General features: G+C 58.2%; 8 protein-coding genes across 8 annotated transcripts; 4 read left to right on the forward strand and 4 right to left on the reverse strand.

The window, feature by feature from the left end:
* The first annotated feature begins 1,211 nt into the window (after nucleotides 1-1,211).
* Nucleotides 1,212-2,742, forward strand: SCHCODRAFT_02604261 (uncharacterized protein). Its single transcript, XM_003036251.2, has one exon. The coding sequence runs from the start codon at nucleotides 1,329-1,331 to the stop codon at nucleotides 2,199-2,201; it is 873 nt and encodes a 290-aa protein (XP_003036297.1). The 5' UTR covers nucleotides 1,212-1,328; the 3' UTR covers nucleotides 2,202-2,742.
* A 1,525-nt stretch (nucleotides 2,743-4,267) lies between these two features.
* Nucleotides 4,268-6,763, reverse strand: SCHCODRAFT_02707747 (uncharacterized protein; the record flags this gene model as incomplete). The annotated part of the gene is made up of 13 exons (XM_003035431.2): nucleotides 6,521-6,763; nucleotides 6,392-6,424; nucleotides 6,313-6,332; nucleotides 6,240-6,254; nucleotides 6,143-6,181; nucleotides 5,995-6,041; nucleotides 5,834-5,942; nucleotides 5,552-5,720; nucleotides 5,316-5,451; nucleotides 5,110-5,149; nucleotides 5,013-5,044; nucleotides 4,587-4,708; nucleotides 4,268-4,530 (listed from the first exon to the last, which is right to left on the reverse strand). Exons 1-13 carry the CDS (start codon nucleotides 6,606-6,608, stop codon nucleotides 4,268-4,270), a joined length of 1,113 nt encoding a protein of 370 aa, XP_003035477.1. The 5' UTR covers nucleotides 6,609-6,763.
* Nucleotides 6,764-7,692: 929 nt separating this feature from the next.
* Nucleotides 7,693-8,718, reverse strand: SCHCODRAFT_02604273 (uncharacterized protein). The gene is made up of 5 exons (XM_003035430.2): nucleotides 8,564-8,718; nucleotides 8,397-8,510; nucleotides 8,161-8,347; nucleotides 7,928-8,100; nucleotides 7,693-7,873 (listed from the first exon to the last, which is right to left on the reverse strand). The coding sequence occupies exons 1-5, from the start codon at nucleotides 8,601-8,603 to the stop codon at nucleotides 7,761-7,763; spliced, it is 627 nt and encodes a 208-aa protein (XP_003035476.1). The 5' UTR covers nucleotides 8,604-8,718; the 3' UTR covers nucleotides 7,693-7,760.
* A 104-nt stretch (nucleotides 8,719-8,822) lies between these two features.
* SCHCODRAFT_02604275 (DUF1014-domain-containing protein) lies at nucleotides 8,823-10,353 on the forward strand. Its single transcript, XM_003036250.2, has 7 exons — nucleotides 8,823-8,959; nucleotides 9,012-9,416; nucleotides 9,472-9,483; nucleotides 9,534-9,584; nucleotides 9,640-9,669; nucleotides 9,720-9,760; nucleotides 9,901-10,353. The coding sequence occupies exons 1-7, from the start codon at nucleotides 8,864-8,866 to the stop codon at nucleotides 10,004-10,006; spliced, it is 741 nt and encodes a 246-aa protein (XP_003036296.2). The 5' UTR covers nucleotides 8,823-8,863; the 3' UTR covers nucleotides 10,007-10,353.
* Nucleotides 10,204-12,128, reverse strand: SCHCODRAFT_02604277 (uncharacterized protein). Its single transcript, XM_050344096.1, has 3 exons — nucleotides 11,162-12,128; nucleotides 10,966-11,014; nucleotides 10,204-10,774 (listed from the first exon to the last, which is right to left on the reverse strand). Exon 1 carries the CDS (start codon nucleotides 12,018-12,020, stop codon nucleotides 11,169-11,171), a length of 852 nt encoding a protein of 283 aa, XP_050202622.1. The 5' UTR covers nucleotides 12,021-12,128; the 3' UTR covers nucleotides 10,204-10,774; nucleotides 10,966-11,014; nucleotides 11,162-11,168.
* Nucleotides 12,129-14,079: 1,951 nt separating this feature from the next.
* On the forward strand, nucleotides 14,080-16,406 carry SCHCODRAFT_01147271 (cytochrome P450). The gene is made up of 11 exons (XM_003036249.2): nucleotides 14,080-14,201; nucleotides 14,272-14,346; nucleotides 14,403-14,555; nucleotides 14,606-14,617; nucleotides 14,678-14,743; nucleotides 14,793-14,901; nucleotides 14,952-15,094; nucleotides 15,153-15,369; nucleotides 15,431-15,734; nucleotides 15,790-15,996; nucleotides 16,050-16,406. Exons 1-11 carry the CDS (start codon nucleotides 14,187-14,189, stop codon nucleotides 16,210-16,212), a joined length of 1,464 nt encoding a protein of 487 aa, XP_003036295.2. The 5' UTR covers nucleotides 14,080-14,186; the 3' UTR covers nucleotides 16,213-16,406.
* A 149-nt stretch (nucleotides 16,407-16,555) lies between these two features.
* Nucleotides 16,556-18,009, reverse strand: SCHCODRAFT_02483667 (uncharacterized protein; the record flags this gene model as incomplete). The annotated part of the gene is made up of 8 exons (XM_003035428.2): nucleotides 16,556-16,837; nucleotides 16,890-16,982; nucleotides 17,032-17,143; nucleotides 17,195-17,330; nucleotides 17,383-17,485; nucleotides 17,560-17,755; nucleotides 17,824-17,866; nucleotides 17,919-18,009. The coding sequence occupies 8 exons, from the start codon at nucleotides 18,007-18,009 to the stop codon at nucleotides 16,556-16,558; spliced, it is 1,056 nt and encodes a 351-aa protein (XP_003035474.1).
* A 3,958-nt stretch (nucleotides 18,010-21,967) lies between these two features.
* SCHCODRAFT_02604292 (uncharacterized protein) lies at nucleotides 21,968-23,917 on the forward strand. Its single transcript, XM_003036248.2, has 3 exons — nucleotides 21,968-22,489; nucleotides 22,537-23,088; nucleotides 23,147-23,917. The coding sequence occupies exons 1-3, from the start codon at nucleotides 22,017-22,019 to the stop codon at nucleotides 23,406-23,408; spliced, it is 1,287 nt and encodes a 428-aa protein (XP_003036294.1). The 5' UTR covers nucleotides 21,968-22,016; the 3' UTR covers nucleotides 23,409-23,917.
* Nucleotides 23,918-25,591: the final 1,674 nt, after the last annotated feature.

The following is a 25,591-nucleotide window of genomic DNA, read 5'->3' on the forward strand; positions in this document are numbered from 1 at the left end:
AGATCAGTCCATCCTCCGCGCCCATCTAGGCGACGCGCCTTCGCAGATTCAGCCCAGTGGCACTCCGCTGATTCGAAGTCCTGACTAACGTCAAGTCCACCCGAACGTGCCCTGTGCGTGTTTGATGAGGGGCACGGCATGCCCGTATACGTTTAGATCGCTTGCTGGGCTCCGAGTTCGGGTGTCCCTATGAGCAGCAACCGCACAGGTAGGGGATAGCCGACGAGTAAAGTCAAGCGAGGGCGTCAGACGGTGAATCTCGTTGGTTGCTGGACACCGCATCGCAGCGTCCAGACAGGAGGGTTGCTTTCGGTTCGATAGGCAGCTATGATGGGGGAGGGATGTCGAACATGATGTGGCTGAGACTAGGGTGGGCACGCACCGCCCTGGCATGATAGCCGCACCGGTGGCGCACGCTCTCGCAGCTCCCACGCCCGACGCAGAGTGCGCCTCCCTTGCGCGCGCATATGCTCGCACACGTCACCGCGCACAATGGAAGGATGCAGGGAGGGATGGGCGGAGGGAGATGCCGCTGCGAGTCACTGCAGCGGTGCGCGCGCTGGCTGGCCACGTTCCCCCCGCAGAACAATAGGCAGAAGGAAATAGCGCCGCCCTGTCCGTGTCCTTCTCGCTGATCGCATCTGCCTCGCGGACGAGCACGGGGCCATTGTGGCCCGAAAAGGGTCTATCCCCAGGCGGCAGGTGCGAGCAGCAGGTGACCTCAGCGGGGCAAGGGCGGAACGTTCTGGAAGCTGGAGCGGTCTCGCCGCTGTCATGCGCCTCTACTCGCGCCTTATCCTCCCTCTGGGTCTGAGACTGTGCAGCGCTGGCCGCATCGCATTGGTAACAAGCTGTCGGTCGGGGGCGGTTCGAGTCGCGCGGGTGCGGCGGCGAACTCGGGAAGTACGATGTTCAAATTTCGTCCGCGCACGTGATGGACCGCGTGCGAAAGGCGGGGCTGCCGACGGCAACCATCGGTTCGCGTTTGCCCCATATGTGCATGAACGGCGTGTATGTGTGCTGGTCGTGGCCGGACATGCTGCAGGGAGGCGTGCTGGGGGTGGCAGGCGGTGAGTCGGTACGCGTATGGCTAGAACAGACAAAAGAAATAAAATAAAATAGCAACATAGGAGGAGCTGCCATCGGACCGAGTGCGGACTCCAGCGCCGGATGTTGAAATGGTGGCTGTGCCGGGAGGGCTACATATATCCACTGGCTCCGCTGCCCGTCTCCTCTCCCGCCCGCAAGATCTCGCTCGCCCCTCTGCGTCTCATTCCCGACATTGTCCCCATTGTCCACTTTTTGTCTTATTCCATAATCTTATAATCATGTCGCTCCCCTCCTCGACGCTCTACGCCGCTCAGCCCGCCTTCCGTCCCCCGCCCCGGTCCCGTGTGCTCAACATGCAGGTCGTCAGGCCGGCCAACCGGGCTGCATCCCACTATACCCCCCAATGCCCGCCCGGGATCGCTGCACGCCAGCAGCAGGCCGCTCGCTCCCCGACGCCAGCGTCGCTCGGCAACGGCCTCTTCGGCAGCACCGATATCTGGGGCCAGGACGTACCCGCGCTGCCCATGAACATGCACCCCTCGCCCTACCCGATCGCCCCCCAGAAGGTCGACTACGGTCGCCGCCGTCCGCAGTCGCAGGCCGCCTACATGACGGCGGCGCAGCGCAGCGCGGGGATCGAGAACCGCATGCCGCGCTGGGATGGGAGGGGGCAGTATGCCTCCCGCCCTCCGTCGCCCAGCCGCGGCCCGCGCGATAACTGGGGCAACGGCCGCCAGCCGCGGGGCCGACGCCAATCTACGCCCAACATGCCTTACGCACACACTACCCCTCCCCGATACCAGGGCCCGCCGTCGGCGGGGGCGCGCGGCGCAGGCCGCCCCTCATCCCCGGCCACCCCGCCCGCGCCCAAGCAGGCCCCGGTCAAGGTCCAGGCCGCCGCCGCTCCTGCGCCCGCCCCCACGCCCCGCTCGTCTCCCCCGCCCCCGTCCGAGCCCCTGCAGCCCATCACGAACGTCGCGCAGAGCCAGCCCGCCCACATTGGCTTCCAGAACGCGGACAAGCTCACGCGCGCGAAGGTCGTCGCCGCGCTGCTGCTCTACCGCGACGCGGGCGGGCGCTCCTGCCGCACGCGCTCGCGCCCGTCGTACACCCCGAGCTGCCTGTCCCGCGCGGTTAGCCTCGAGGCGTGAACGGCGTCGGTCGCTGCTGCGGGCGCGGCGCGAAAAGGGCCAGCATAGACGTCGACGTCCCCGACGACATTCCCCTTCCCCCCATCGTCTCGCTTGCTTGCTTTCCACGGTGGTTCGCCCCGTCGCACGATCACTCTACACTGTACATCAGCACCCCCATCGCATGCTTTGCTCGCAGCATTGTCTCACTTGCTTCCCTCCGGTACTCTGCTTCATTACCTTTCCTCACTCTGGTTACGAACAGCATCATATTTTATATCTCATACACAGTATCTCGTGTTTTGTCCAACTGTAGTACTACATATCCCTCTCTCCCTGTTGGCTTACATATACCTCTTCTCCTGTCCGTACTGGGCTTTTTTGTGTACTGAATAGCCGTGTCGTAATAAGGGTACAAATGTATAACTTGTCAAATAAATAGAACGTTCGTACGAACATATTTTATCAACCTTCTCATCGAACCTATCTTATTCGTTCCTTTGGACCTATCCTATATCTTTCGAACCTATTGCATCCTATGATTATGCCTTCTCTGAAGTTCGAAGTCGTTGGGAAGGAGGGAAGAGATATTCAGATAGGAGCCGCGGTCAGGGTTAGGGCAAGAAGTACGCGTCTGTTTGCTCGTGCTGATGTGAGTAGGTCCAGCGGTACCTCCCGTATCAACAACCAACAACAGTCGCCATCAGCGCTCCTGCCACCCGACGCCGTCAAAGAGAGTCAAAGCGTATCTTTCCTTCTATCACGCATCTCGAGATCCAACTTGTCTGAATGACACTGCTTGCGACTGTTGGGTACGCGCGTCGCGCTCTTTCAGAGTCAATAACCTCTTTCCTCGGAAGTCACCGGGCACTGAGTGCAGGTAGCACGGCAAGTCTTAGCTGCGACGCAGTAATAGACTGTGTGACTGTAGAAGGCTGTATGACTGTAAAATGCTGTATAACTGGAAAAGGCTTCATGACTGTAGCTACGCTACCTCGTACTTCTCTGTTTCCGGCGGTACACGATGTTGTGAGTACATTCAGGATGAATTAGCAATAATCTCGGCCTTTCCCACTCGCAAGCCTAACTCAGCTCTGCGTCGGCTCCGTCCGATCATCTGCAATATAAAGGAGCAGCAGCTGGGGCCGGCCCCCATCAATCCAGCACGTGGCGACAAGCGGCGCGCACATAAGTTGTGTCCGCCCGTCATGCCGGCCTGCTGGCGCCATCTGTACTCCTCGGTACCGCCTAATACAGCGTCGCCCTTATCGTGCCTGCCTGCGAGTAAGGCTGATTAGTTCCTGTCAAGCCGTGGCCTGCGGTGCGGACCCACACCGTGAGGTAGCTGCCTTCCGTCTTGACGGCACCGGGCAGGACGAAGGCACAGCTTTTGCGACTGACATGCCCTACTGGTGAAGACCACCATTTTGCACAGTACCACGTCCCGTCTTCGAAGCGAAACTGCCTCAAAGCCGGGGATGCGTCTGCTGGCGCGCTCAGTGCTGCCTTCACGCGTCTATACATCGGCCAATCCGCGCGATGGAAGTAAGGCTCATGCCTTACAACATCTTGACTAGCAGTAAGGCAGATGACATTGACCTCTTTCTACAGCCTCGAATGACGTACGGGTACGGTGGCGAAGGCAACACAACTAACTCGGGATTCCTGATTGCTTGCATATACGTGCGGACAGGACCATCGAGGCGGCTTGATCAGCCGACCGTTGAGAGTAAGGCTGAGACCGCAGACTGTCCTGGGTCCGCGTAGGCTGTCATGCTCTGCCAGCCTCAAAGAAAAGCGTGATCACGCGTAATTCACGCCGGCTCTCAAAGCGCGACAGCCACGATGGCGGAGTGCGGCTGTCAAGACTGTTGGCCTGGCCATCAAAATAAGGCTATTCCGTCAGAGTACGTCGACGGGAGTAAGGCCGATTATTCGTATGCTCTGCGTACAAACGGGCGGGACAGAAAAGCACATGGCAAGTGATAGACGGCCAGTACAGTAAGGCCAATATAACCCACGGTCGTTGGATGAAGGCTTATATTCATCTGAGGTTACAAGTAAAGGTGGGCGTCCGTAAAGCCGCGCTATCTGAGGCACCCGTGGCGAAGACACGGGCTCTCCCGCTTGTACGCCATACACGCCTGACTATGCGTCGGTTCCCAGCTGAGAGCCGGTCCCGTCAAGCTCTGCGCACCCTTCGTTGTCGTGGGCCTCGCCTCCAGAACACTCTGACTATGCTTTATCGCCCCCATCTCCATCGTCTCCTCCTCCTCATCCCACCGACTCTCAGCGCTCCCCGACGGCCTGAACTCGACCGTCGCCGTGAACTCATTGAGCGTCTCCGAATCTGTGTATGTACTTCTCAGCAAATCAAGCAACAATCGCAAGTCCTCAACGCCATACCATCGCTCCTGTCCCTCCTCGGCGCCGTCCCGAGGTATATGGAATAGTCGGTGCGCTCGGCCGCCTCGCGGATGTTGAGCAGCATGCGCGTGGTGGCCACGCCGAGGCCGGCGTGGAAGGGGCTGCGTTGGGCGCAATGTTAGTAAGTTGAAAGGGCGCGTAGTTAGCAGTCGTTCGGGCGCGTAGTCAGCGATGTGTGGGCGCGCAGTAGAATCATTTCTCGTATGACAATGGAAGGGGAAGGGGGACATGATACGTTGTGAAACAGGCGCAATAGAAAGCGCACCCAAGATGAAAAAAAGCCAGAGGCGTAATCTTAGAGAGGAAACGTCCGAAGGAACTGAGAAGCCAGCGATGCACCAGAAGCCAGCGATACAGGCCCGGGAAGGGGTTGAACAGCAAAGATCAGGGAAACAGCCCACTCACCCAAACCCGAACCACGGAATCTTCGTCGTTCCCTGAAAGAATGCAAGAAAAGCGCGTTCGTGTCAGGGACATGGGCGCGCAAACGAGGATAACGCACGACGACCATGAGGTTGCACAGCACGAGCAAGGTGCTTACTCTGCGTTGGAGGGGAGGTCGGTAAGTAAGCGGTTAGGTGTCGGGCGTAAAAAACGAACTAAAGCGTGAGAGGGGCGAGGAAAAGGTGGGTATGGGTAATAGGGCAGGCGCGTAGGCAATGAGAAACAGAAGTGAAGGGGACAAGTGTGTAGCAGACACAGACGTACCCCACCCAATATCGAATGTGGTCCTTGATGATAACTTCGTAGAGTGAGACGCCGCGCCCGGCGCGCAAGTTACGAAAGTTGATGCGAAACGAGCGATACAGGACGAAGCCGAAGAGGATGCCTTCGAATATTGTCGCTGGAGGATGCAAGTTAGCTCACATGCTGGATGTATGTGCGCGTCTGCTGCCCCTATACACGCGCATGTTGTTCGACCGTCCGACGGCAGCACCACTTACCAGGCAACCACTGCGCCCACTCCGTCGCCGTCTGGATCGCTGGGCAACCCAGCAGGGGCAGGTCCAGCACGTGCTTTATCGCGTCCTCGCGGAGGAGGACGTTAGTGATGAGCACGTAGAAGAAGCCGGCGATGGAGATGAGGAAGAGGAAGATGTTGACGTAGGCGACCTGGGATGGGCGTGTGGTGAGTTCGGGCGTTATTAACGGTACGTGCAGGTCATATGATCGAGACATGGATATGGCCGGAGGGTGAAAGCGACATTGACGAGGGGACGACGTACCTTCGCCGAGCGTTCGTAGATCGCGTAGATGCGTAGCTGCATGATGATCTCGACGGACCAGAGAAGGACAGCGCCGGACAGGCGGTCTACGGGGTCCATGATTATACATCTATAGGTAAATACTGTGAGCGACTAAATGGATGCAAAGGGGGAACACGCACAGCATAGGATTCGTCATCGCGGGATGTATTCGAGCGAGCCATTGTATCTGGAAGACGTCGTACGCTAATAGAGCAAGGGTATAGTATCGTATCTATCCGTGACGATGATTAGCAGGCAGCGCATCAGAGATAGTCGCACTGCACGCACCCACAGGTATATGGCCTTCCCGACGTTCATCTTCTGCGGCTGTATGCGATAATGAGTCTTCATGAATTGTCTCTGGGGACAGCGACGAAGGACGGACCCAGACGTAACGGACCTGACAGAATAGCGTCAGTAGGCGGCCTCACAAGGTTCGGATAGCACAGAAGGCGCACTTCGTCATCGATCGTTAATGCTGTGAACAATAAACCCCATCAGCGACAGGATCGCAAGAAGGACCATGTATGTACGCACCCCAGTCATAGTACACCCATGCCAGACCCACGACTGTTCACATCCGGATAGGTATTGTTAGCAAGACATTCACCATGCACTGGGCGCATAGACTCGACCCCGAGCCTGATATATGAACAATGAACTCACCCGTCGCATACATGGGGATCAGGTTCCCCTCATACAGGCGCGCATACGCCGCGATCTCCTCTTCGCTGTACGCGGTTGACGCGTTCATTGTCGGCGCGTTCAGGGCGCGAAGCGGGGTGAAGCTGCTTCGAGGGCTCCGCGCACGTCTATGAAATAAAACGGAAGAAGAGAAGCAAAGGAGGGAAAGCCTCGCACCGGGCGCGCCCTGGCGCTATATGCGCCAGGTGCGCGCCGCCGAAGAGTGAGTGATGTTTGGGGATGGCGCGCCGGGACTGGTCCTTGGCGCGCCGGGATTGGCCCTTGACGCGCTGAATTGGCTACACTCGTCTTTCGATTGGCTACAGGAACGCGCCAACATCGACTGCCGTCGCTACTCCCATGTCACCGCCGCTGCTTTCTATAATCCGGGATACCGATGCAGTGCATTCGGGGGGCTATGACGCTCCGGAACGGGTAGTGGACCCTCCGTCACGGATGGTGGCCCTCGGAAAGATGCGAAAGTGCGGTTCGGAGAGGTGCGAAGAGGCGATTCGGAAAGATGCGAGGGTCGGGTAGGAAGCGTATGTTCGGGTACGTCGCGCGGAGAGACGGATATGCGGTTCGGGATTCGAATAGGCTGCATAGCTAGGCGTTGCTCTTGCGCAAGAGGGGGTTTCTTCCTAGGACGCCCTAAGTGCTCACGCAACAACCCTCCCGGAGAGTTGCCACCGCGGGAAGGGAGGCGATCCAACATGTTATGCAGGGTCTCTTCTGTGATTTGCAAGGTCGTGGATACCTGAAAAGCACGCGAGGTCGAATATACAACGGAGACCATTTGGCGCTCGAGGGCGCAACGCTGAACGTGACACAGCGCCCGAGAGGTATTTCTCAAGGTCGTGCGTGTCGGATCGCCTGAGCGCTGATCTGCATGGCACTCCTCCGAGGTACGACAAAGCCACCGTTTGATGCGGTATCACAGAGAACGGGTGGTTTCCCTCGGCAGAGTACTATCATGGCCGGCGGCGTGAGCAGAACAGTTGAGCAAGGAAATGGGATATGCAGACAGAGAAGCAACCGTGGGAACAGAGTCTGGCCATAAAGAGATAGGGGCTCTGTCGCACGGTTCGACTTTCTGTCGCGTCTGCTCATACGACGAAAAGGTCGCTTGAGATCCGGTTATTACAGGTGGTGGATACGGATACATTGAAGAGCAGTATGTGAAATTGTCCACAACGAACAAACGCCTCCTCGGGCCAGTACCTCAGCTGGTCAAAATCATAATGAAGATATTCGGCGCGTCGAATCCGAGGCGGCCGCGCACATAGTCTGGGTCCTTGCGCAGGCCTTCGAGGAACATGCGGTCGCGGAGCCAGTCTGTTGTGGTTCATAATGAGCTCTAGTAGCTACGACGCGAGATCAAGTACTCACCAACTCTCTGGAACCGGTTCGGCGCGGGGCTGGTAGGAGTGTAGGCGCCCCAAGGCGCGGTGGGGGCGTATGCCTGGTTGGCAACGCGATGTGCGGCTGTGCGCTGAATGTGGTCGTGTACGCGTGGAGGGAGGGCCTGTATCTCGGCTTCTGTCACTTGTTCTTGGGTGTATCTGGGAAGAAGTGGATATATCAATGTACAGACGCAGTGAGGAGGACGAAAGCCTACTCACTGCTGAAATAGCGCCCGACATATATTCTCCAACGTCACGCCCGCGTCGTTATGTACCGTCGTGCACCACGGCGCTAGGTCGGAGATGATATAGAGCTGCTGGACGCGCGGGAGTGTCGCGGGCTCGTCCTTCTTGACGAATTCGCTGTCGCTGGCGGCGGAACCCGCGTTGAAGCCGCCCATGAGGCCTGGAGCGCAGTTGAAGTCAAGCGAGGGTAGGTTGACATTAGGACGCACCCGTCTGCATGTTCATAACGAGGTGGAAGGAGCCGTCGGAGCCAGTGAGGATAGGGTGTAGCTCGAGCTCAGGTCGGAGGAGGTAGAGCTCAGTCTGGGAGAGGACAGGGCCATCTGTTGGCATGCTCAACGTCAGTAGCTGCGCTCCACAACCTAAGGCTACTCACAATGCGGCCCATTGCCCCACTTGCCAATGTCGGCGGCCATGTTTGCGCGAGCGAGGAAAGGGTCGAGTATGAGCGAGCTGAATGCAGGAGGCAAGGTCGTGCGCACCGCCTCGCGCGCTCAATACGTCGCCCGCCATCGATACGCACGCTCCCCTCGAGGCGTGCTCACCGTGCCGGAGGGCGCCTAACTGAATCGATCCGATCACCGATAAGATTAGATTGAAGGCTAGCGTCATCTCCCGTCCGGCTTGCTTCCTGCTCACCACCAACCACCACCACCGACAGACTACAGGCGACGACATGGCACCTAAGGGAGGCAACGCAAAGAAGGAGTCCGGACGCGCCAAGAAGGCAGAGAACGAGGCAAACAAGAAGGCCGCTGCCGCGGCGGAGAAGGTGCGTCTGCTCACTCATCACATCCTCCCCAGCGCATCTCAACCGACCTCAGGAGCGTCAAGAGGCCGCCAAATGGTCCGACGGCGGCAAGGCCAACAAGAACGTCGACAAGGAGGAGAAGCGCAAGGCCGAGCTCGCCCGCAAGGCCGAAAACGCACGCCTCCTCGCCGAAGAGGAAAGCTCCGTCGCCGCAAAGCCCAAGCCCGCCCCCAAGGCCGGCGCGAAGAAGGCGGCGGCGAAGCCGAAGCCCGCTGGACCTGGGGCAATTGCCGCTGGTGGCGGGCTGGCTGCCGCCGCGGAGCCCGAGCCCAAGAAGGCGGACGCGCCGCCGGAGGAGCCGGAGAGCTACACGGCGACGGGTCTAGATAATGCGCTCGATCTGCTGGAGGTGGTGACGGCGAAGATGGACAAGGCGAGCGTGGGCTCGCAGGCGGCGGGGCTGGAGAGGCATCCGGAGGTGCGTACTGTGTTTGTCGATGGTGCGGGATTTGTGCTGATTGCTTGGTTTGTAGCGTCGCTTCAAGGTATGAGGGTGCGATCATGAAGCGTCTCGGCGTGCTGATCATTTGCGCAGGCAGCATTCGAGGCTTACAAGGAGCGCGAGCTGCCGAACCTCAAGAAGGAGGTAGGCGATCGGCGTCCTTCCCATCTCGCTGCACCACTCACTGACGCTTGCCTAGCACCCCGGCCTGCGTATGCAGCAGATGCAGGTATGTTTCCCTTCGCATTCATACACTGCATCGCACTCATCGCCCCGCAGGATATACTCTACAAGCAGTTCCAGAAGTCGCCTGAGAACCCGTACGTGTCACCTACTTTCTCTTGTCCTCTCCCCTCTGATCGCCCTCACTTTCTCGCCACGTTCTCCCTTCCATCGTTGCTCCACTTCACCACCAAACACCACCCTCCCTCCACCGTCTTACCCACTCACGTCCTTTTAGCTTCAACCAAGTTACTGTCTCCTACGACGCAAGCAAGGACGAGCGTGTCAAGGCGCTCGAGGCGAAGAAGTCGCAGGTAGAGCACCGGTTGCGGGATCGTTCTTGAAACGGTTGCAGAGGACAAGAAGGAGACCAAGCCAGAAAACAAGATCGTGCGCGAGGGGCAGAAAACAAGAACTTGCGCGAGGGGTCGGACAAGGCAAGAGAGACGAGCGGGTGGGGACTCACTAGGGACTACTTGTGCCGGAATCGCATGCTACCGGCCGACGCGCGTCAAGGATCGCGGTGGGCGATATAGCACGTCCGGAGGGGTAGGAGGAAGTGGATGAAGGGACGGCGATGTGCGACAGCGATGCTTTGTGTATATAGCTTCAGGCGATTACTGGGTCGCATGTATAGCTCGAGTACCGTAGCCTCGTCAGAAATCGATTCGGCGAACGTCTGTTGAACCGACCTGATTTCGACGCCAAGTTCTCGATCACTCGAGTTTATCTGGCTCCTCATCCTCAGATCCTGTCCGGTCGCATATGTACCCACACCAATCCTCGTCTAACGAAGAGAACCCGTTCCCATTCATTATTCCTAGGAAAGATCCAAGCCAGTATTGATATTGATACATCCGTTCGAGTGCCGAGAGTATAGTACAGTGAGTCCAGTTCGATAGAGAGCAATAGTAGACGGCGACGTGCAGTGAATAGACGGCGACGTGCAGCACAGATGCGTTCGCCGCGATAGCCATTAGACATAATCCACGCGCAAAGGTCCGAGGTATAGATACGAGAGGGGATATGATGATACGAGAGAAGATATGATAGCCCGTGCAAGACGTTCGTGATCGTGAGCATGCTGATGTTGGATCTTGTGCGCGAAGGAGCTGGGTAAAAGGTCAGCATTCGTGTACGGGGCTATAAGAGTAGGGATATGAGGTGGGTAGAAGATCAGAGAGAAAATTAGGCAATGATATGTTCGTCTCCATTGTTGAGTCGGAACAGGTCTGAAATTTCTTTTCATCACGTTGGGGAAAGGGGGAGAGCGTGTATGGATTGGATGGGAGGAGAGGCTCACAGATGATGTCAGTCCGCGGGAAAGGGTGCAGGTCGTGGAGGATGTGAGCCTGAGGGAAGAAGGTCAGCAATGATGAAGATTACGGCTGAAGAGCGAGGGGGATCAGAGAGAAAATTAGGCAATCTAGAAATCCTCATCCATAGTCGGAACAGGTCTGAAGGTTTCATCTCATGGGAAGAAAGAGACGAACGCTCACCATAAATCTACGCCCTCATCGGGGGCATCGACGTCGGAGCCATCGGCGGCATCGCGGTCACCGGCTTCCACTTCGGCGGCAGCTGGCCGTACATGTAGTCCTCCTCTATGTCACCGCGATCCTTCCGCTCCCAACCGACCTTCAGAGATTCTTCCTCTTCTTCCGAGGGCACGTCGCAGTCCTCGACAAAGACACCGACACCCGCACCACCCTGCTCCGCAGGATCGAGCAGCGTCACCGCCCCGCGCTGCGTCTGCGTCGCCTCCTCTTGCTTGATCTGCAGAGCTTTGAGCGCGTGGATCAGGTCCTCCGCCAGAGGCGCCGAGTTCGGCGGCTCCTCCTGCGCCTGCTCCCACCCAACGGGGGGACTCCCCGGTGGGCTGATCAGGAAGTTGCGCTCCGGCCGCGGCGGCGCCAGCTGCCTTTCCCTCATCACCGCCTCCATCTCGCCGACAAGGGGATTGCGGTCCGCGCGGTACACCCTGAGGATGATGGGTTCAGCTGCAACATGACTGTCGGTCGGCTCGACAACGATGGTCCCACACGCCTCGCGCGCGGCCTCTGCAGACGCGTCGCGCTCGTAGACGACGAGGATGCGGCCGAAGCCCGACAGCGGCGCCCACTGATTGATGGGGCCGTACTGCGCGAAGTGGTCGCGAAGGATGTCGAGAATGAGCGGGTCGAAGAAGGACGCGGGCAGGCGCGTCACCGCGAGCGTGTTCGTCGTCGCGGGCCCTGACGTCGTGCGATCGGGGGACGTAGGCGAGTGGAGAGAGTGCGCGGCGGAGGAGGATCGCGAGTGCGATCGCGACGACGCGGGGGACGTGTTCGTGGACGAGATGCGAATGGAGCCCGGCATAGTCGTGTGGTCGTGGTCGTGAAGGGGGAGATGATGACGGTGGGTGGAGAAACAATGGAGACCGCAAAAGGCGCGCGTCCCTTTAAGGGCAATTTTTTGCGTTATGTAAGCCACTGCCGCCGATCGCGTCGTGTGGCGGCGCGCTTGGTGCTGCGCTCGTTGTGCGTGTCCTTGGCTCGTCGGCGGTGCAAAATACAGCTTTCATTGCCTTTGCCGGGTCTCCGCTGCCGTCGAGATGTTGAGAAACGTGTATATGGACGTGGTCACTGCTGAGTGTTGCGGACTGCGTCGAACAGTATCATCGCTCTTCGAACTTCAACCAGGCCCATTACATTCAGTACACCGTATACCTCGTATATTCGACACGCAGCAGTACACGAGCAGTATGCCATTGTCTGACTAGCACATGAGCGCGATATCGTCGACGGACGCGACGTGAACTTGACAGCCCCGACGAGCGCGACTCTAGGACGCCAATTGCTGCTACGACGATCCAAGGCCTCTCGAACCTCGCCTTCGGACCACGGCGCAGCGGAACACAAGCGGTCTTTACATTACAAGCCTGTATAGCCTGTCGCGAATACCGGGGGAGGCGGTGCTGAACCGCCTCAAAGCGGCTCGGATAGATTGACATCTCTGTTCTGGGTGCGTCTGCTGGCGCGAATAGAAAAGGCACTTTGCGGCTGACCCACGTACCGTATTGAGGCAATCGGATGGTGTGAGCGAACGGCCACTGGAATTGTACGCGCGTTCTACACTTGACATGCCGAGTCATCTCCAGTACCAATCAGGCGCGCGAGTGAAGACGTTTTTCGAGAGACAGATGCAAGCAAGGGCATCGACGTAGAGCATCCTTTATCGTTCGGCCAATGCACCGGAGAAGCAAAAGCTTGAGCAGAAGAGTGCTTGCAGTCCAAGTCATGATGGCGCTCTCACCGAGGGCGGCGGCTTGACGTCTGCAAAATCGGACCAGCGGCGTAAGAATGTGTCGTGCGAGGACGCCGCATGTTGCGAATGTCGCGGATGATGACGCGTAGGATGGATGTAGCTGGCTGAAAGGCCGGATACGACGGTAAGAACAGGATCGAGGATCGCACGGAGTCCTGGGGCGGACGAAGTAGCATCGAAGGGCCTCACCATTCGAAGTCATCCACTTCGCCGGCGTGATGTGGGAAGAAAGGAGTGTCGGAACTGTTCAGCGTTTGACCGTTTTCGAAGAACCAGGCAGACGGGGACTGCGTCGAGGTTCAGGTTGAGCTCGGGATATTCCCAGATGGGACGGCTGGCTCGCCGCTTGGACACATCAATATCTTGCCTTGCGCGACCACTAGCACCAGCTCGTCCTTCAGGAGGCCCCCTCGCAAGGTCGGCTAGCTGCTTCCCCATTGAACTCGTCCATCGCTGCTGGCGAGGTATGAACGTCAATCCCCATAGTGCCATAGAAAGCTCGCTAGGGCAGTCAAGTCAAGCAAAGCGGCCGCGAGCGTAACGACGACGTCGGTAAACCCCACGGCAAACAGGCCGGTCGACAGTTATCCGCGCCTTCAGTCAGATGTTCTCTGTCCTCGCCTTCGCAGGCTTCGCCCCTCTTCAATTGCAGAAGGACCGAGGTGGGTGCTGGCGGGCCTGCGCGTCATTTCCGGCTCTCTATTCTTGCTCTTGTGCAGCCCAAGGCCGAGTAGGCGGAGCTAGTCTCTCTGTAGAGGAGAAAGCGAAGAAAGATGAGAGTTCAGGACAAAGTTGGATTTCGAGTGGGTTGGCCGGACCGCCACGTGCGATGGGATATGCGGCGGAAATCCCCGCCGTTGCGCCGGCGGAAGATCTCCCGCGGGACCGCGCAGCAGCTGCAGGTTAGACCCGCGAGGTGCCCGGAGCGACGATCGTCGCAATGGACGTCCTTATATTGGCACAGGCGGCGGGAGAGATACCCATCTTCCCCCTCTCCTCGTCCCGAACGCATCCTATCCTTCATACCACCTAACACTCGAATCAGCGATGGATTACATCAACCTGGTGATAGACGGCGATGTTGTGTTTAAGCTCCTCGGCGTGGCGGGATGGGCCATCCTGGCGAGATCCTTGTATCGCCGGTACACGTCCCCTACGAAGGACATTCCGGGCCCCCCTCATCCAGGATGGCGCAAGTTCCTCGTCGGCCACTTTGCGATGCTGAGGGACGCGGTGCGTGTTCACAATCGCAAAGAGGAAGCCTGTGAATTAACGCGTACCCCCCCCCCCCCCTTTCCGCCAGAAAAACCCGGGCGACGCAATGGCGCGCTGGTTTGAGGAGTATGGACCCGTCTTCAAGGTTGTGGGCATAGCGGGCGTGAGTTGGCGCCATGTTTGCGCAAGGAATCCGTGCTGAGAGCTCGCACGTCTCAGAGCGACCGACTGCTGACGACGGACACCCGCGCGCTGCACCACCTCTCGACGCGGGACGACATCTATTGGAAGCCGAGCTCGACGCGCTACAGCCTTGGGCGCGTAGTCGGTGATGGCATCCTGATCACCGAGGGCGAGCAGCACAAGCAGCAGGTGCGTGGATCGTATTTTGCCGACGCTGCTCATGCTCATTCACTGTGTAGCGCAGGATCATGGTGCGCGCTAGGCCGACTGTTGATGCAGCTTCGGCGCCTAACATGACCCTGACTGCATAGAGCCCGGCCTTCGGTCCGAACCAAGTCCGCGAGTTGACGCCCATCTTCCTCGAAAAGTCGGTCAAGGTGAGCATTGCGAATCCGCGGAGTGCCTCGCCCTCATGCCCCTCCCTAGCTTCGCGAATGCTGGGACCGCGCGATCCAGGCCGAGGGCGGCAAGTCCGCGCACCTCAACGTGCTCCGCGAGCTCTCGCGCATGACGCTCGATGTTATCGGGAAAGCCGGTACGCCATCTCTTGCGCCGCTGCCATTCAGGCCCTGACCCAGGATACAGGCTTTGGCTACGACTTCAACACCCTCGACAATGGCGAGGAGGCGAGCGAGCTCAGCAGGGCTTTTGGCACTCTCTTCGGTGCGCCGGTCAACAGCCGGCAGTGGCTGCTCCTGCAAGCATGGATCCCGCCCCTGAGGCTGATCGTGCGTCTCACCTATCTCATTTGCGCCCTCTACTGAAGAGTTGATCCCTCGCATGTAGCCCGGCCCCGGCGACAAGGCGGAGAAAACGGCGATGGAGACGATGCACCGCATCGGGCGCGACCTGCTCGCGCAGGCGCGCGCCGAGGCCGAACAAGCGGAGAAGACGGGCAGCAGCGACTTCAAGGGCAGGGACCTCTTCTCCTTGCTCGTGCGCGCGAACATGGCCGCCGACTTGCCGCAGCGTTTGAGGATGTCGGATGAGGATGTCTTGTCGCGTGCGTGTCCCTCTCTCCATTCCACTCACTCACTCGCATTGACCCCTCACTCCTCGCGCAGAGGTCCCCACCTTCATGGTCGCCGGGCACGAGACGACCGCGACGGGCACCACCTGGGCCATCCACCAGCTCACGCAGAACCCGGCTGTCCAGTCCCGCCTCCGCGACGAGCTGCGCACGCTCGACACCGACACCCCCACGCTCGACGAGCTCAACTCGCTCCCGTACCTGGACAACTTCGTCAAGGAGGTCCTGCGCTTCTACTCGCCCGTGCCCTGGACCGCGCGCGTGGCGATGCGCGACGACGTGGTGCCGCTTGAGGAGCCATACACGGACAAGAAGGGGCGGGTGTGCTATGAGATCAAGTGCGTTGGAGTGACAGGTGAGATGCGAAGGGTGATGCTAACGAGAGTTGATTAGAGTGCGCAAGGGCCAGCAATTCCTCCTTCCCATTCACTGCCTGCACCGCAAGAAGTCGATCTGGGGTGAGGACGCGAACGAGTTCAACCCCGACCGCTGGGACGCGCCGTCAGACGCGATCAAAAACGTCCCCTCTGTGTGGAGCCACCTGTTCTCCTTCTCTGCCGGCTCGCATGCGTGCATTGGGTTCAGGTTCTCGATTGCCGAGTACGTTGCACTTCTCTAGTGCCGCGGAACACACGAGCTAACCAGATATACAGGATGAAAGCCCTCCTCTTCATCCTCGTGCGCGCCTTCGAGTTCGAGCTTGCCGTACCGGTGGATGACCTCAAGGTCCGCGCGTCGGTCGTGCAGCGTCCTGCTCTGATCAGCCAGCCAGAGGCGACGGCGCAGCTCCCGATTATCATCCGTTCGGCTGCGTAAACTCTGGACGCACGAAAGCCCCTAAGTACCTGTTATATATCCACTGGACTGTTCGACCTAGTTTGACTCGCTCATTTATGGACTTCGCTCTGGCATCGTTATTTATCTGATTAGTATAGCGTGCATGGTGTCACTCTTTGGTGTTGTATAACTATTCTCTCATAGCGTTTGAGAACAGAGGTTTTCGGACCATCTGCGAGGACCAATAGTTCTGCCCTAACGCTTGACGCCCGACCACCCTGATATAAGTGCGACCGGAAATACAACATCCATCGAATTCGCCGACACATAACCCACACAAATCATGATCGATACACATACAAAAAGTTCAAGTATATACCTATCACCACTCTTCGCTCTCTCGAGGCCGCTTCGGACGCTCGGAATCGGGGCTCATCACATCCATGTCATAATACTCGTCCGTGTTGGTGATCTTCGTCGACCTTCCTGTGGACAAGATTGGCCTAGAGCCTGACGAACCGGGCTCGGACCTGCTCTCGTCGGAAGATAGCACGGCTTCGTCGGATGCAAACTGGACAGAGACGGAGGCATGAGTAGCGATGAGCTGCTGCGTTGTACAGCGCTGCATCGTGATGATGAGGACGACGAAGGTTGGGTAGATGGCCTGAAGGATGGTTGTCGTCAGCATGAATCTATAGAGGAACCCGTGCACGCACGGCGATGTTGTGGTAGGCCGTCAAAATGACGCCGTATGCGGGATTCGGGTGCGGTCCACCTGTATCTACACCGTTGATTGCCACATATAACACCTGGAAATCATCAATTTCGGCCCGTCAGAAGAACGACAAGAGCACGTACCCACAGACCGCAATACACAAATCCTGACTCGACGAGGACGAGCATGATATTCTCTGCTAATGTCGAGTTGCGTTGTCGGCCCAGCAGGGCTCTCACCGCACGGCGGTACGACCTAGCCACTCATCAGGATTTGTTCGCGAGGGATGCAAGTCCTAAGACGTACCACACTTTATGCCAGATCAATCCAGTGGAAACAAAATTCGTGAAAAGGAGAGGAAGGCTAATGATCAGGCGACGGACGCCAGGGATGGATTGCCCGTAGGTCAGCATGAGCCAAGTTGTATGGGCGATGACGCCGGCTGCACGCCGACTCAGGCAAAAGCGCGAGGGAAGTTAAGCTTGGCGACATACCTGTACTCATGACCATACAGAAAAGAAGCAGAACCTTCACTGCGATCCTATCCGTATACAAGACCCACGCGCGCCACACGACGATCGCATCGCTGATAAGAAACTAACCGATGAATAGCATCAGTCGATCTGTGATCAGCAATTCGATCCAGTCTCGTCCAGCACAAAAACACTCACGTTACAGTTGAACGCGACATTGAGCACGATGTCTAGCCGAAAGAGCAGGCCTTCCTCCAGACCTGGCGGAGGTCGCCTGCTGTAATGCGGCATCTGCGCCGTATAGAAGGTGGTGTGGGTCGCGGCGCCTATAGTGGAGAACGCGAGAAGCGCGGTGATGGCGAGCTTCAGGATCCACGCGCTGGACTTGGTGCGACTGAAAGAGAACGATAGTCAGTCTCGCGAAGACAACTGGAAGCGAAAACTCAGAAAAAAGCCACTCACGCGAGGGCTGCCATTGTCGCGATGTACAGCGCCACTTGTATACCTACCTTAGGCGTCAACGCACAAAACCTTCAAAAGGGAGCGCGAGGGCGAACCATAGGTTGCAAGGTTCACCGAGACCTGCTTCAGTATAATCGTGAAGAACTCCACCTCGGAAGCGACCACCGGGTGTGTAGGGGCCGCCATCGCGGCCCAGTCATTGAGCGAAGTCGCCGCCGTCCTCGCCAGCAGCTATATACCGCAGGCCGCAGTCACGGAAGAATGTCGCTCTCGAGCGCGTCGCGCTCTGCGGGCGGGGCCTTTATATCTCTATACTTCTCTCGGTTCAATCGAACTGGGGTGCCGCGCCGCCCTCTGTCCTCGGTCGCGTGAGAAGGTCGGTTGATGAAAATTGGATAGTTCCTGGTCGTGCGGATGGTGTCCTCTCGCCAAGTCGGCCGGATCGTCCCTGCGAGCACGAGGATACGTCTGGATAATCTCTCGAGCTCGCCCGAGAGGTGCGATGCTAGGGATGGTGGTCGTCAGAGAGAAAGCGAAGACCTTCTACAGAGATGAGGACATTTCGTAGAACCCGTATAACGAATCAGCGCACACGTGTGGGAAGACAGGCATGACGACCAGCGAGCCCGATAGAGCGCCATCAGAGACGAACGACGGGTCGAGGGATGGCTTTCGTGCCCTGGTCTTGAAGCGTCCTATTCAACGATAAGGCTTAAGCGGATCGTGAGAAGACGGACTTCATACCGACATCCCGCGCCGTTGATGGGTGCATGTGAGGACCGCAGGTCATAGTCTTTTCAAGCCCTTTTTGGAGTACCAGAATCAACCTCGCCTGCGTCGAGCCGCTGACAAGGTGAGCCCTCGGAATTGGGCTACCAGTGGGACTCCCTTCTCACCTGCCTGAGTACGGAGTATGCGCCGAATGCCTTCTCGAGGCGGCTGCAAAGCCTATGCATTGTGGGTCAGTGGCGTTTGTGCGCGATGGTAGCTGGGATAATACCCACAAGCTTCCGTGTTCTAACACCTCTCGGCATGCTGAGATAGCCGGGCGTCTTTCTCTTGGGAGTCAACGTGATAGACGATACAAGGGATGAAGACAGATATCGAGCTCCATTTGAGCTCCTTGTAAGGAGATTGCCGAGTGGGCGTCACTGCTGCGGCCAAAAGCCTCCTCATTGTGAAGTTGGGACCGATGAGATGGGATGCATGGTGGAATTATGGAGTTCGAGATGAAGTCAGAGCGCAAACTCCTCAGTCTTTTTCTGAAAATGTTTTGTGGGATTGCTAAGGGAATAGAGCCTTAGCCAAATCCAGAGATGTGGTGTATGTATTGCGGTGCTGGATCGCGTGAGACTTGGCCAAGCAGGGCACGAAACGTGTCAACACAGGGAAAATATGAATGCCTCAGAGATCATCCGAAGAGCCGGACATCCGAGTGAATGGTGGTGGAAAGAGAGAGCAAGAGACGGTCCGCCCGATGTGATAGACTTTCACGTGGCGATGTGACCACGGAGCGGACGCGTCGACGCGAGATCTCATTATCTCCGCAAGCGCGTTCATTAAAGCGCGTCGCCGTCGCCTCGCAGCCGGTTGAGGACGCTCTGACAACCGTCTCGTTGCTGCGGACAGCGAGGACGGCGATATAAAGGTATGTTCGCCGAGTAAGTCGCGTCTTTTTCTCCTTCAGCATTGCGATTACTCAACCGCCTCACTTTCGCCCTCAGGTCAAAATGGAGGCCGTCCACTTCCTCCCAAATTCAGGGAGCATACGTATGCCTCGCAGAGTGAGAAGTATCTTACATTCGAAGGAGCGCGACGTCAGGATGCTCACTGCGGTCACCAGAAAGCGGAGAAGGGCAACCATCCGGCAGCCGGCCTTCGAGGGGGAGCGGCGGCCATAATCCGCTCATGGAGTACCAAGTGCTTGCGATGGATGAGGTACGCTGTAGTGCTCTCTTTTCTAAGGACTCATTTGCTGAAATGATGTTGAAGGCAACGGTCCAAGGGCACCACGCTATACCTATGCAAAGATATACGCCACCTCACCTTTGCACAAGCAGACCAAACCGTGCCATTCACCCTTTAACTACGCCTGCGGAGCTCCACAGCCCTTTTGTCAGGGCATGGCCAGTCGTCCATCCCAGGGTGCGCCTGCGCCCTCGAATTTGCATATATATGCGCTGACGCCAGCTTGTTCAGAGCATACATATACCCCGTGCGATCAAATGGGCCCCACCTGGTGCATCGCCTCGCCCTCCTCATAATTCTCTCCCCTCTTTAGCAAGCACCTGATCAATCTCCTGGGCATTAAGACGCAGGCAAAACGCAATCGCCGCAAGTGGATTTGCCACCTCTTCGAACCTTCTGCCCTACCTGCTCGACCTTGTCGATTGCATCGTCCGTGTCTATCGGTCACAACTTCGAAGCACAGGCGAAGTCTGCACAGCCCTGGCGCTTTTGATTGACTCGCGCCTTCAACTCGTTTATTACGCGCAGCGGGTTCGAATGAGCCGCTGTATCAGCGCGATGTTCGTCGGCGCTTGCCGAAGAACATTCGTCACGTGCATGTCATACCTCCCTCAGGGCCTGCGTCCCGCTTGTGTTGATGCCCGAGGGTTGCGCTTAGGTCTTTCTCACTGACGTTTACGAAAGTTAGCTGACTGCCGCTTTGTAACTTCAAGTGACTGGGCGTCGTGATGCAGTCCTGAAGCGGCCATCTTCGCCAACGTCCTCGACGCGGCTACATCCCGATTGCGGTCTACACCTACGCTCATGCTCGCTATGCGGAACAGCAGCGTGTGACGTGCGGCGTTCTCCCTTCATCTTCTCGCATTCACGTTCGATGATTAGTAAAGCCTCTTATCGCCGGGAAGCTCGTAATTATGGCCAAGGTTTGGCGAAGGCGTCGGCCGCTTTTGCGTTGGGCTTCTTCAAGTTCTTACGCGACTGCGGACGGCAGTCACAGAACTGAAGGAGGATTTGGAAGCGCGCGACGCGAAGAAGCCGACTGAAGACGTGCAACGTCCAATAGGCCTCCTGAGTAGAGGGGCTTTGGCTGGCATGCTAACGCGAGCGTCCATGACTTTGGTTATCGTTCCTTACGTTCAACGTTCTCCTTTGGAGAGATCGAGACGGACGCAGCGCGTATCGCGACGGCGTCGCTGGGATCCCCCATGGGGGATGTATGATGCTTCCGCGGATGAGTTCATCTCCCGTCGCGGGAATGGCGGACGCTTTGCGGATGCATTCCAGGCTCTTTGGCAGTGCATCCGCGCTCAGGATCGTTGACAACTGGGCTCAACTCTGCTCGTTGAGGGCGTATATCTTTCGAGATCAGAGTCGAGATCAGAGTTGGATGCGGAATGAGCGGAGGTGACCATCTTTGGTCATCTTCTGCGCATCGGGCGCGATGGATCGTCAAGCGGGCGTCTCAGGAGCTGGGCAGGCCGACCGCAGGAGGCAGGACTTGAGGGAGATCAACATCAGCAACGCGAGGTCACCGGGACGCATGCTCGGTCGAGCCAAGTTCCAGCTTGCCACAGACACGTAAAGATTCCTGCGCACGAGCGCCGTTTTACGCAACGTGTTCTGGTCGTGCTGCAGGGACAACTCGTGTTTTTGGACATGTGCCCCCTCGTTCCACCGCGGCGCCCCCTCGTTCTGTCCGCATTCGTCCAACATCTTCCAGCATTCGTCCGAGAGGAGGCGTGTCGCAAAACCGGCCATTCGCCGTTGGTTCATGTTTTCGAACCGCGCATGCCGTCATATGATGTTCGTTTCGCTGGCTATCGCGAGGGTGCGACGGCGCCATCAGATCAGGGTCGCCAGCCTCAGCCACCAAGAAGGAAATTTTCCGATCTCGCTGCGCGCCCTTTGCGCGGATTTTATGGCCGCTGGGCGAGATCTGGGAGCGCAGAATGGAGGAGATCCATGTCTTTACGGGTCTTGCTGAGAGCCGCATGTATATCGATGCGATATACCATCAGCTTCCGTACCCCGCAGAGCCTCCCTCCGCGGTGGGAAATCGGGCGGCAGGGTCCCCGGCAGGCTTGCCGAGCGCTTGCCGAAAAGTCCGAAGTGTGTCCATGCTTGGCGGAAGCTTTGTGGCTATCAGTAACGGGGGACGTGGCCGGCGCATGTGTTTGGATCTCTCCCATCTCCTGTCCTTCGTTCCCCCTTCCATCCCAAAAACAATGAGCTCGTCGCTCTGCGCGTCCTGTCGCTCCTCCTCCTTCACTTCCCAGAGCATGTATGCCCTCTTTTTCGCGGAGATGTGGACGCGGCCGGCCCCGTTATCGCACGTGGAGGAGTCAAGTGTCCGCGCGAAGATAGCAGAGCTTCAAAACGATATACGCGCTCGCGAGGGTCAGCTGGAGCGCATAGCCGAGGAGAAGGCCACCCTGGAGGACTATGTCCTGCGCGCTAGCGCCCTCTTCGCGCCCATCCGACGCGTCCCGGCCGAGATCCTCATGCGCATCTTCCAGATGTTGCTCCCCGTCGGGGTCTGCAAGTTCCCGCGCGCGTTCACCCCTGCGCGCGTCTGCAGGATGTGGAGGTCCATCGTGACCGGCGAGCCGATGGACATGCGGCCACAGGCCAGTCCCTCTCCGCAGCCCGACGTCTCCGTCCGCACGCCCATCGCGTCCCCCCTCATCGAGGGCCCACCGTAAGTGATCTACCCATCGCTTCGTACTTCCTCTAACCGAGCAATAGATTCGGCGTCTCCCGTGATCTTGCGCGTACCGGCAGCGGCTCAGACCTGCCCCCTCGGTTATCGCGGGCAGCCTCTCCCTTAACCCTCCACTCGCTTGATCAGTGTCATTCGCAAGAGACGTTCCAGGCCGTTACCTCTCTCCTGAGCCTCTCCCGGCAGTCTTCCTACTACACGTCCGAGCAGTCCGATGCCGAGACCGTCGATATTCCGCGCAGCTCGGCCAAGGATCTCACCCCGCCGCGATCCAGCTCCCCGCAGGATGGCGGTAAGGCAGAGTGCGCGAACTGCGGCGCGACGCATACCCCGCTGTGGCGTCGTGGCCTCAACGACGAGCTGAACTGCAACGCGTGTGGCCTGTACTACAAGCAGCACCGCGTTCCGCGTCCCAAGACGACCGCGCGCAACGGCGCCAACAAGCCTGCGCCCTCGTCCGTCAAGCAGGAGGCCGAGCCCCCCGTAGGCATCATCTGCGATGCTCAGTGCCACAACTGCCAGACGACGGTGACGCCGCTATGGCGCAAGGACCCTGATGGCCGGACCGTTTGCAACGCGTGAGTGGCCCCTTCGTCTCTACGATAATAGATCGGCTGACCTGATTCCCTCTCTTAGTTGCGGTTTGTACTTCAAGCTCCACGGCTCGCCGCGGCCCATCTCGGGCTCGTCCGACGTCATTCGCCGCCGCTCGCGCTATGGCTCGCGCCCGCAGCAGCAGCAGACCCCGAGCGCCTCCCCGCCCTCGGTGCGCATCGCGCCTGCGGTCTCGATACCCCGCGCAGTCTCCAAGACCGCTGGCAGCAAGGCTGACCGCCCGACCAAGCGCCGGAAGCTCGGTGAGATGGACACCTCCGTCATCTCGCAGCCGTGCTATTAAAAACGCCCCCCTCACCCCACCTCACACCCTACCTCACAACCTATAATCCCATCCCTATTACTCCCTCTCGTCTCTTGGGTCGTATTCTTTTGTCTCTGTCTCCTGCTCTGCTCGTCTCATTTCCTCATATCCATGCATACCTGCCCCCTGTACCTGTACCAACTCCTCGTAATTCTGTATATACCCGTACACGCCGAGTCCGTCTACTGCTTCATCTGTTGACTGTGGACTTTATTACCTATCTGTTGCCGCCCTGTGTACATAACGCAGGGTGCGGCTGCCCTTCACTCGCTTGGTCTTCGCGCGGGTGGCCGCTTACTTCTAGACTGCGTACCTGCCTATGCGGTTGCGTGTTAGTACCGTACATAATACCTATACTGCTGCTGGAGGATACTGGATGGACGCTATCTATGTCCTGTACCACCGTCCTCGCCATGTCTTGTATTTATGCCACCAATATGCTACTATGTTGTTGGCCTATGGCCTATCCAGCGCACTTATAGGTCCCATTTCTAGCGTGATCTTCATCTGTCAGGCAAAGGCAAGCTGTACTTTCTGAAAGATTTGCCAACAGTTGGCGACAAGGAAAGGCTGGCGATGGCCTCCACTGCAGCAAGGCTCACGTGAAGGTTGAACTTTCGGGATGTTCCGAAGGCTTGACGCGTGTCACTCTTTCAGTTTTTTTTTTTTTTTTTTTTTTTTTAAACTCTGCACTTCTATACCGCTACAAGCTAAGGTGAAGCTAAGACGCGGTCCTCCGCCAGTACTCCCTCCATCCGGAAGCCCGGCAGGGCCCTTCGCATACCCGTGGTAATAATCTACAAGTCCCGAGGCTGCTGCTCGTACTGCTGTCCGTCGCGATACTGTGGTTGAGCTAAATGGTGATATAATAGGTAAAAGCACTTTGTGCGTGTGTCGTGTGTCTCGGGGTATCGCAAACGAACAAGAAAAAGGGTGATAAGGGACGGGGAAAGGTACCTAAGCACGGGGTTGGGCTGCCGGGCCTCCTATCCATCCTCGTCGTTCTCGTCGTCCTGTCGTACCTCGGGTTCCTGCTCCCAGGTAGGGAGTGATGGAGGTGCACGGGGTGCACCGGTTTTGGTGAATGCGCCGGACGCCGCTATGAATTCCGTGAGGGCTGTAATCCCCTTCTTCGTTCCCAATAGAACTGGGAGCGAGAGGCCGCGGGATACGTCGCGGAGTAGGTAGCGGTGCTCCTCGTATTGTGGGCATTCTGCCAGGATATGTTGTCGCGTCTGTAGGAGTTCCCCGCAGGGGCAGTCACTGTCGACATCACGAAGGAAATCATTGTAGAACTCGCCCGTGTATCCGTGTCCGGTACGTGTCTGTAAGACGCGACCAAACACCTCGCGGGGTGTCTCTTTGAAGCGTTTTGTAGGGTTGAGGGAGGGGGGGAGGCGATTGGCTGCAGCGAAGTGCCCACCGTGTCGCTTCCTCTCCCACTCGCTCTTCCACTCGCGAGCTGCGCGGCCCTTCGCGCGTCGAATCGCATTTGCACGCGATCCAGGGAGGGTGCTGCCTAGCTCGACGGCGGCTTTGGCGAGTTCATCGGCTTCGTCGTTCCCGCGAACGTCCTGATGCCCGGGTACCCAAGCGATGTTCAGCGTGCGTGTAGGGCCGCCGTCGAGGAACTCGCAGGCCTGCTTGTGGAATTCGATGCAGTGCATCTGGCCACTCTTTGGGAGCGGGTCGAAGATGGCGCTTATGGCAGAGGTATTGTCGGCGAAGAGGTGTATGTGCTTGGTGTTAGGGTGAGTCTCAACGAAATGCAGGGCAGCTTGTAGTCCCCAGCGTAGGCCAACCATCTCCGCGTCGTAGACCTCTGCGTGCGATCCCAGCCCTATCTTCTGGGTGAACACCCGCGTGCCGCCGGTAGCGCCCCCTCTAAAGCCCACGGCGCCCGCGCCAACTCGCCGTACACGGTGTAGGGGCCGCATCGACCCGTCCGTGTAGACGAGTAGCGACTCCTCGGATGCGAGGAGCTTTCGGGCTTCGATTTTGTGTATTTTGGCAGCGGCCTTCTTCTCTTGCTTGTCGTCAGATGCCTTCGCCGCAATCACGAGTCGTCCACCGAAGCTCGGGACATCACGGCGCCATGGGGGCGTGGCGAACGGCAGGATTCGCTCCTCCCGCGGGCTGGTCCATTTTGCCAGCTCGTGTAG

This window comes from Schizophyllum commune, assembly GCF_000143185.2.
Source record: "Schizophyllum commune H4-8 unplaced genomic scaffold SCHCOscaffold_1, whole genome shotgun sequence".
In the NCBI taxonomy this organism is placed as follows: Eukaryota; Fungi; Basidiomycota; class Agaricomycetes; order Agaricales; family Schizophyllaceae; genus Schizophyllum; species Schizophyllum commune.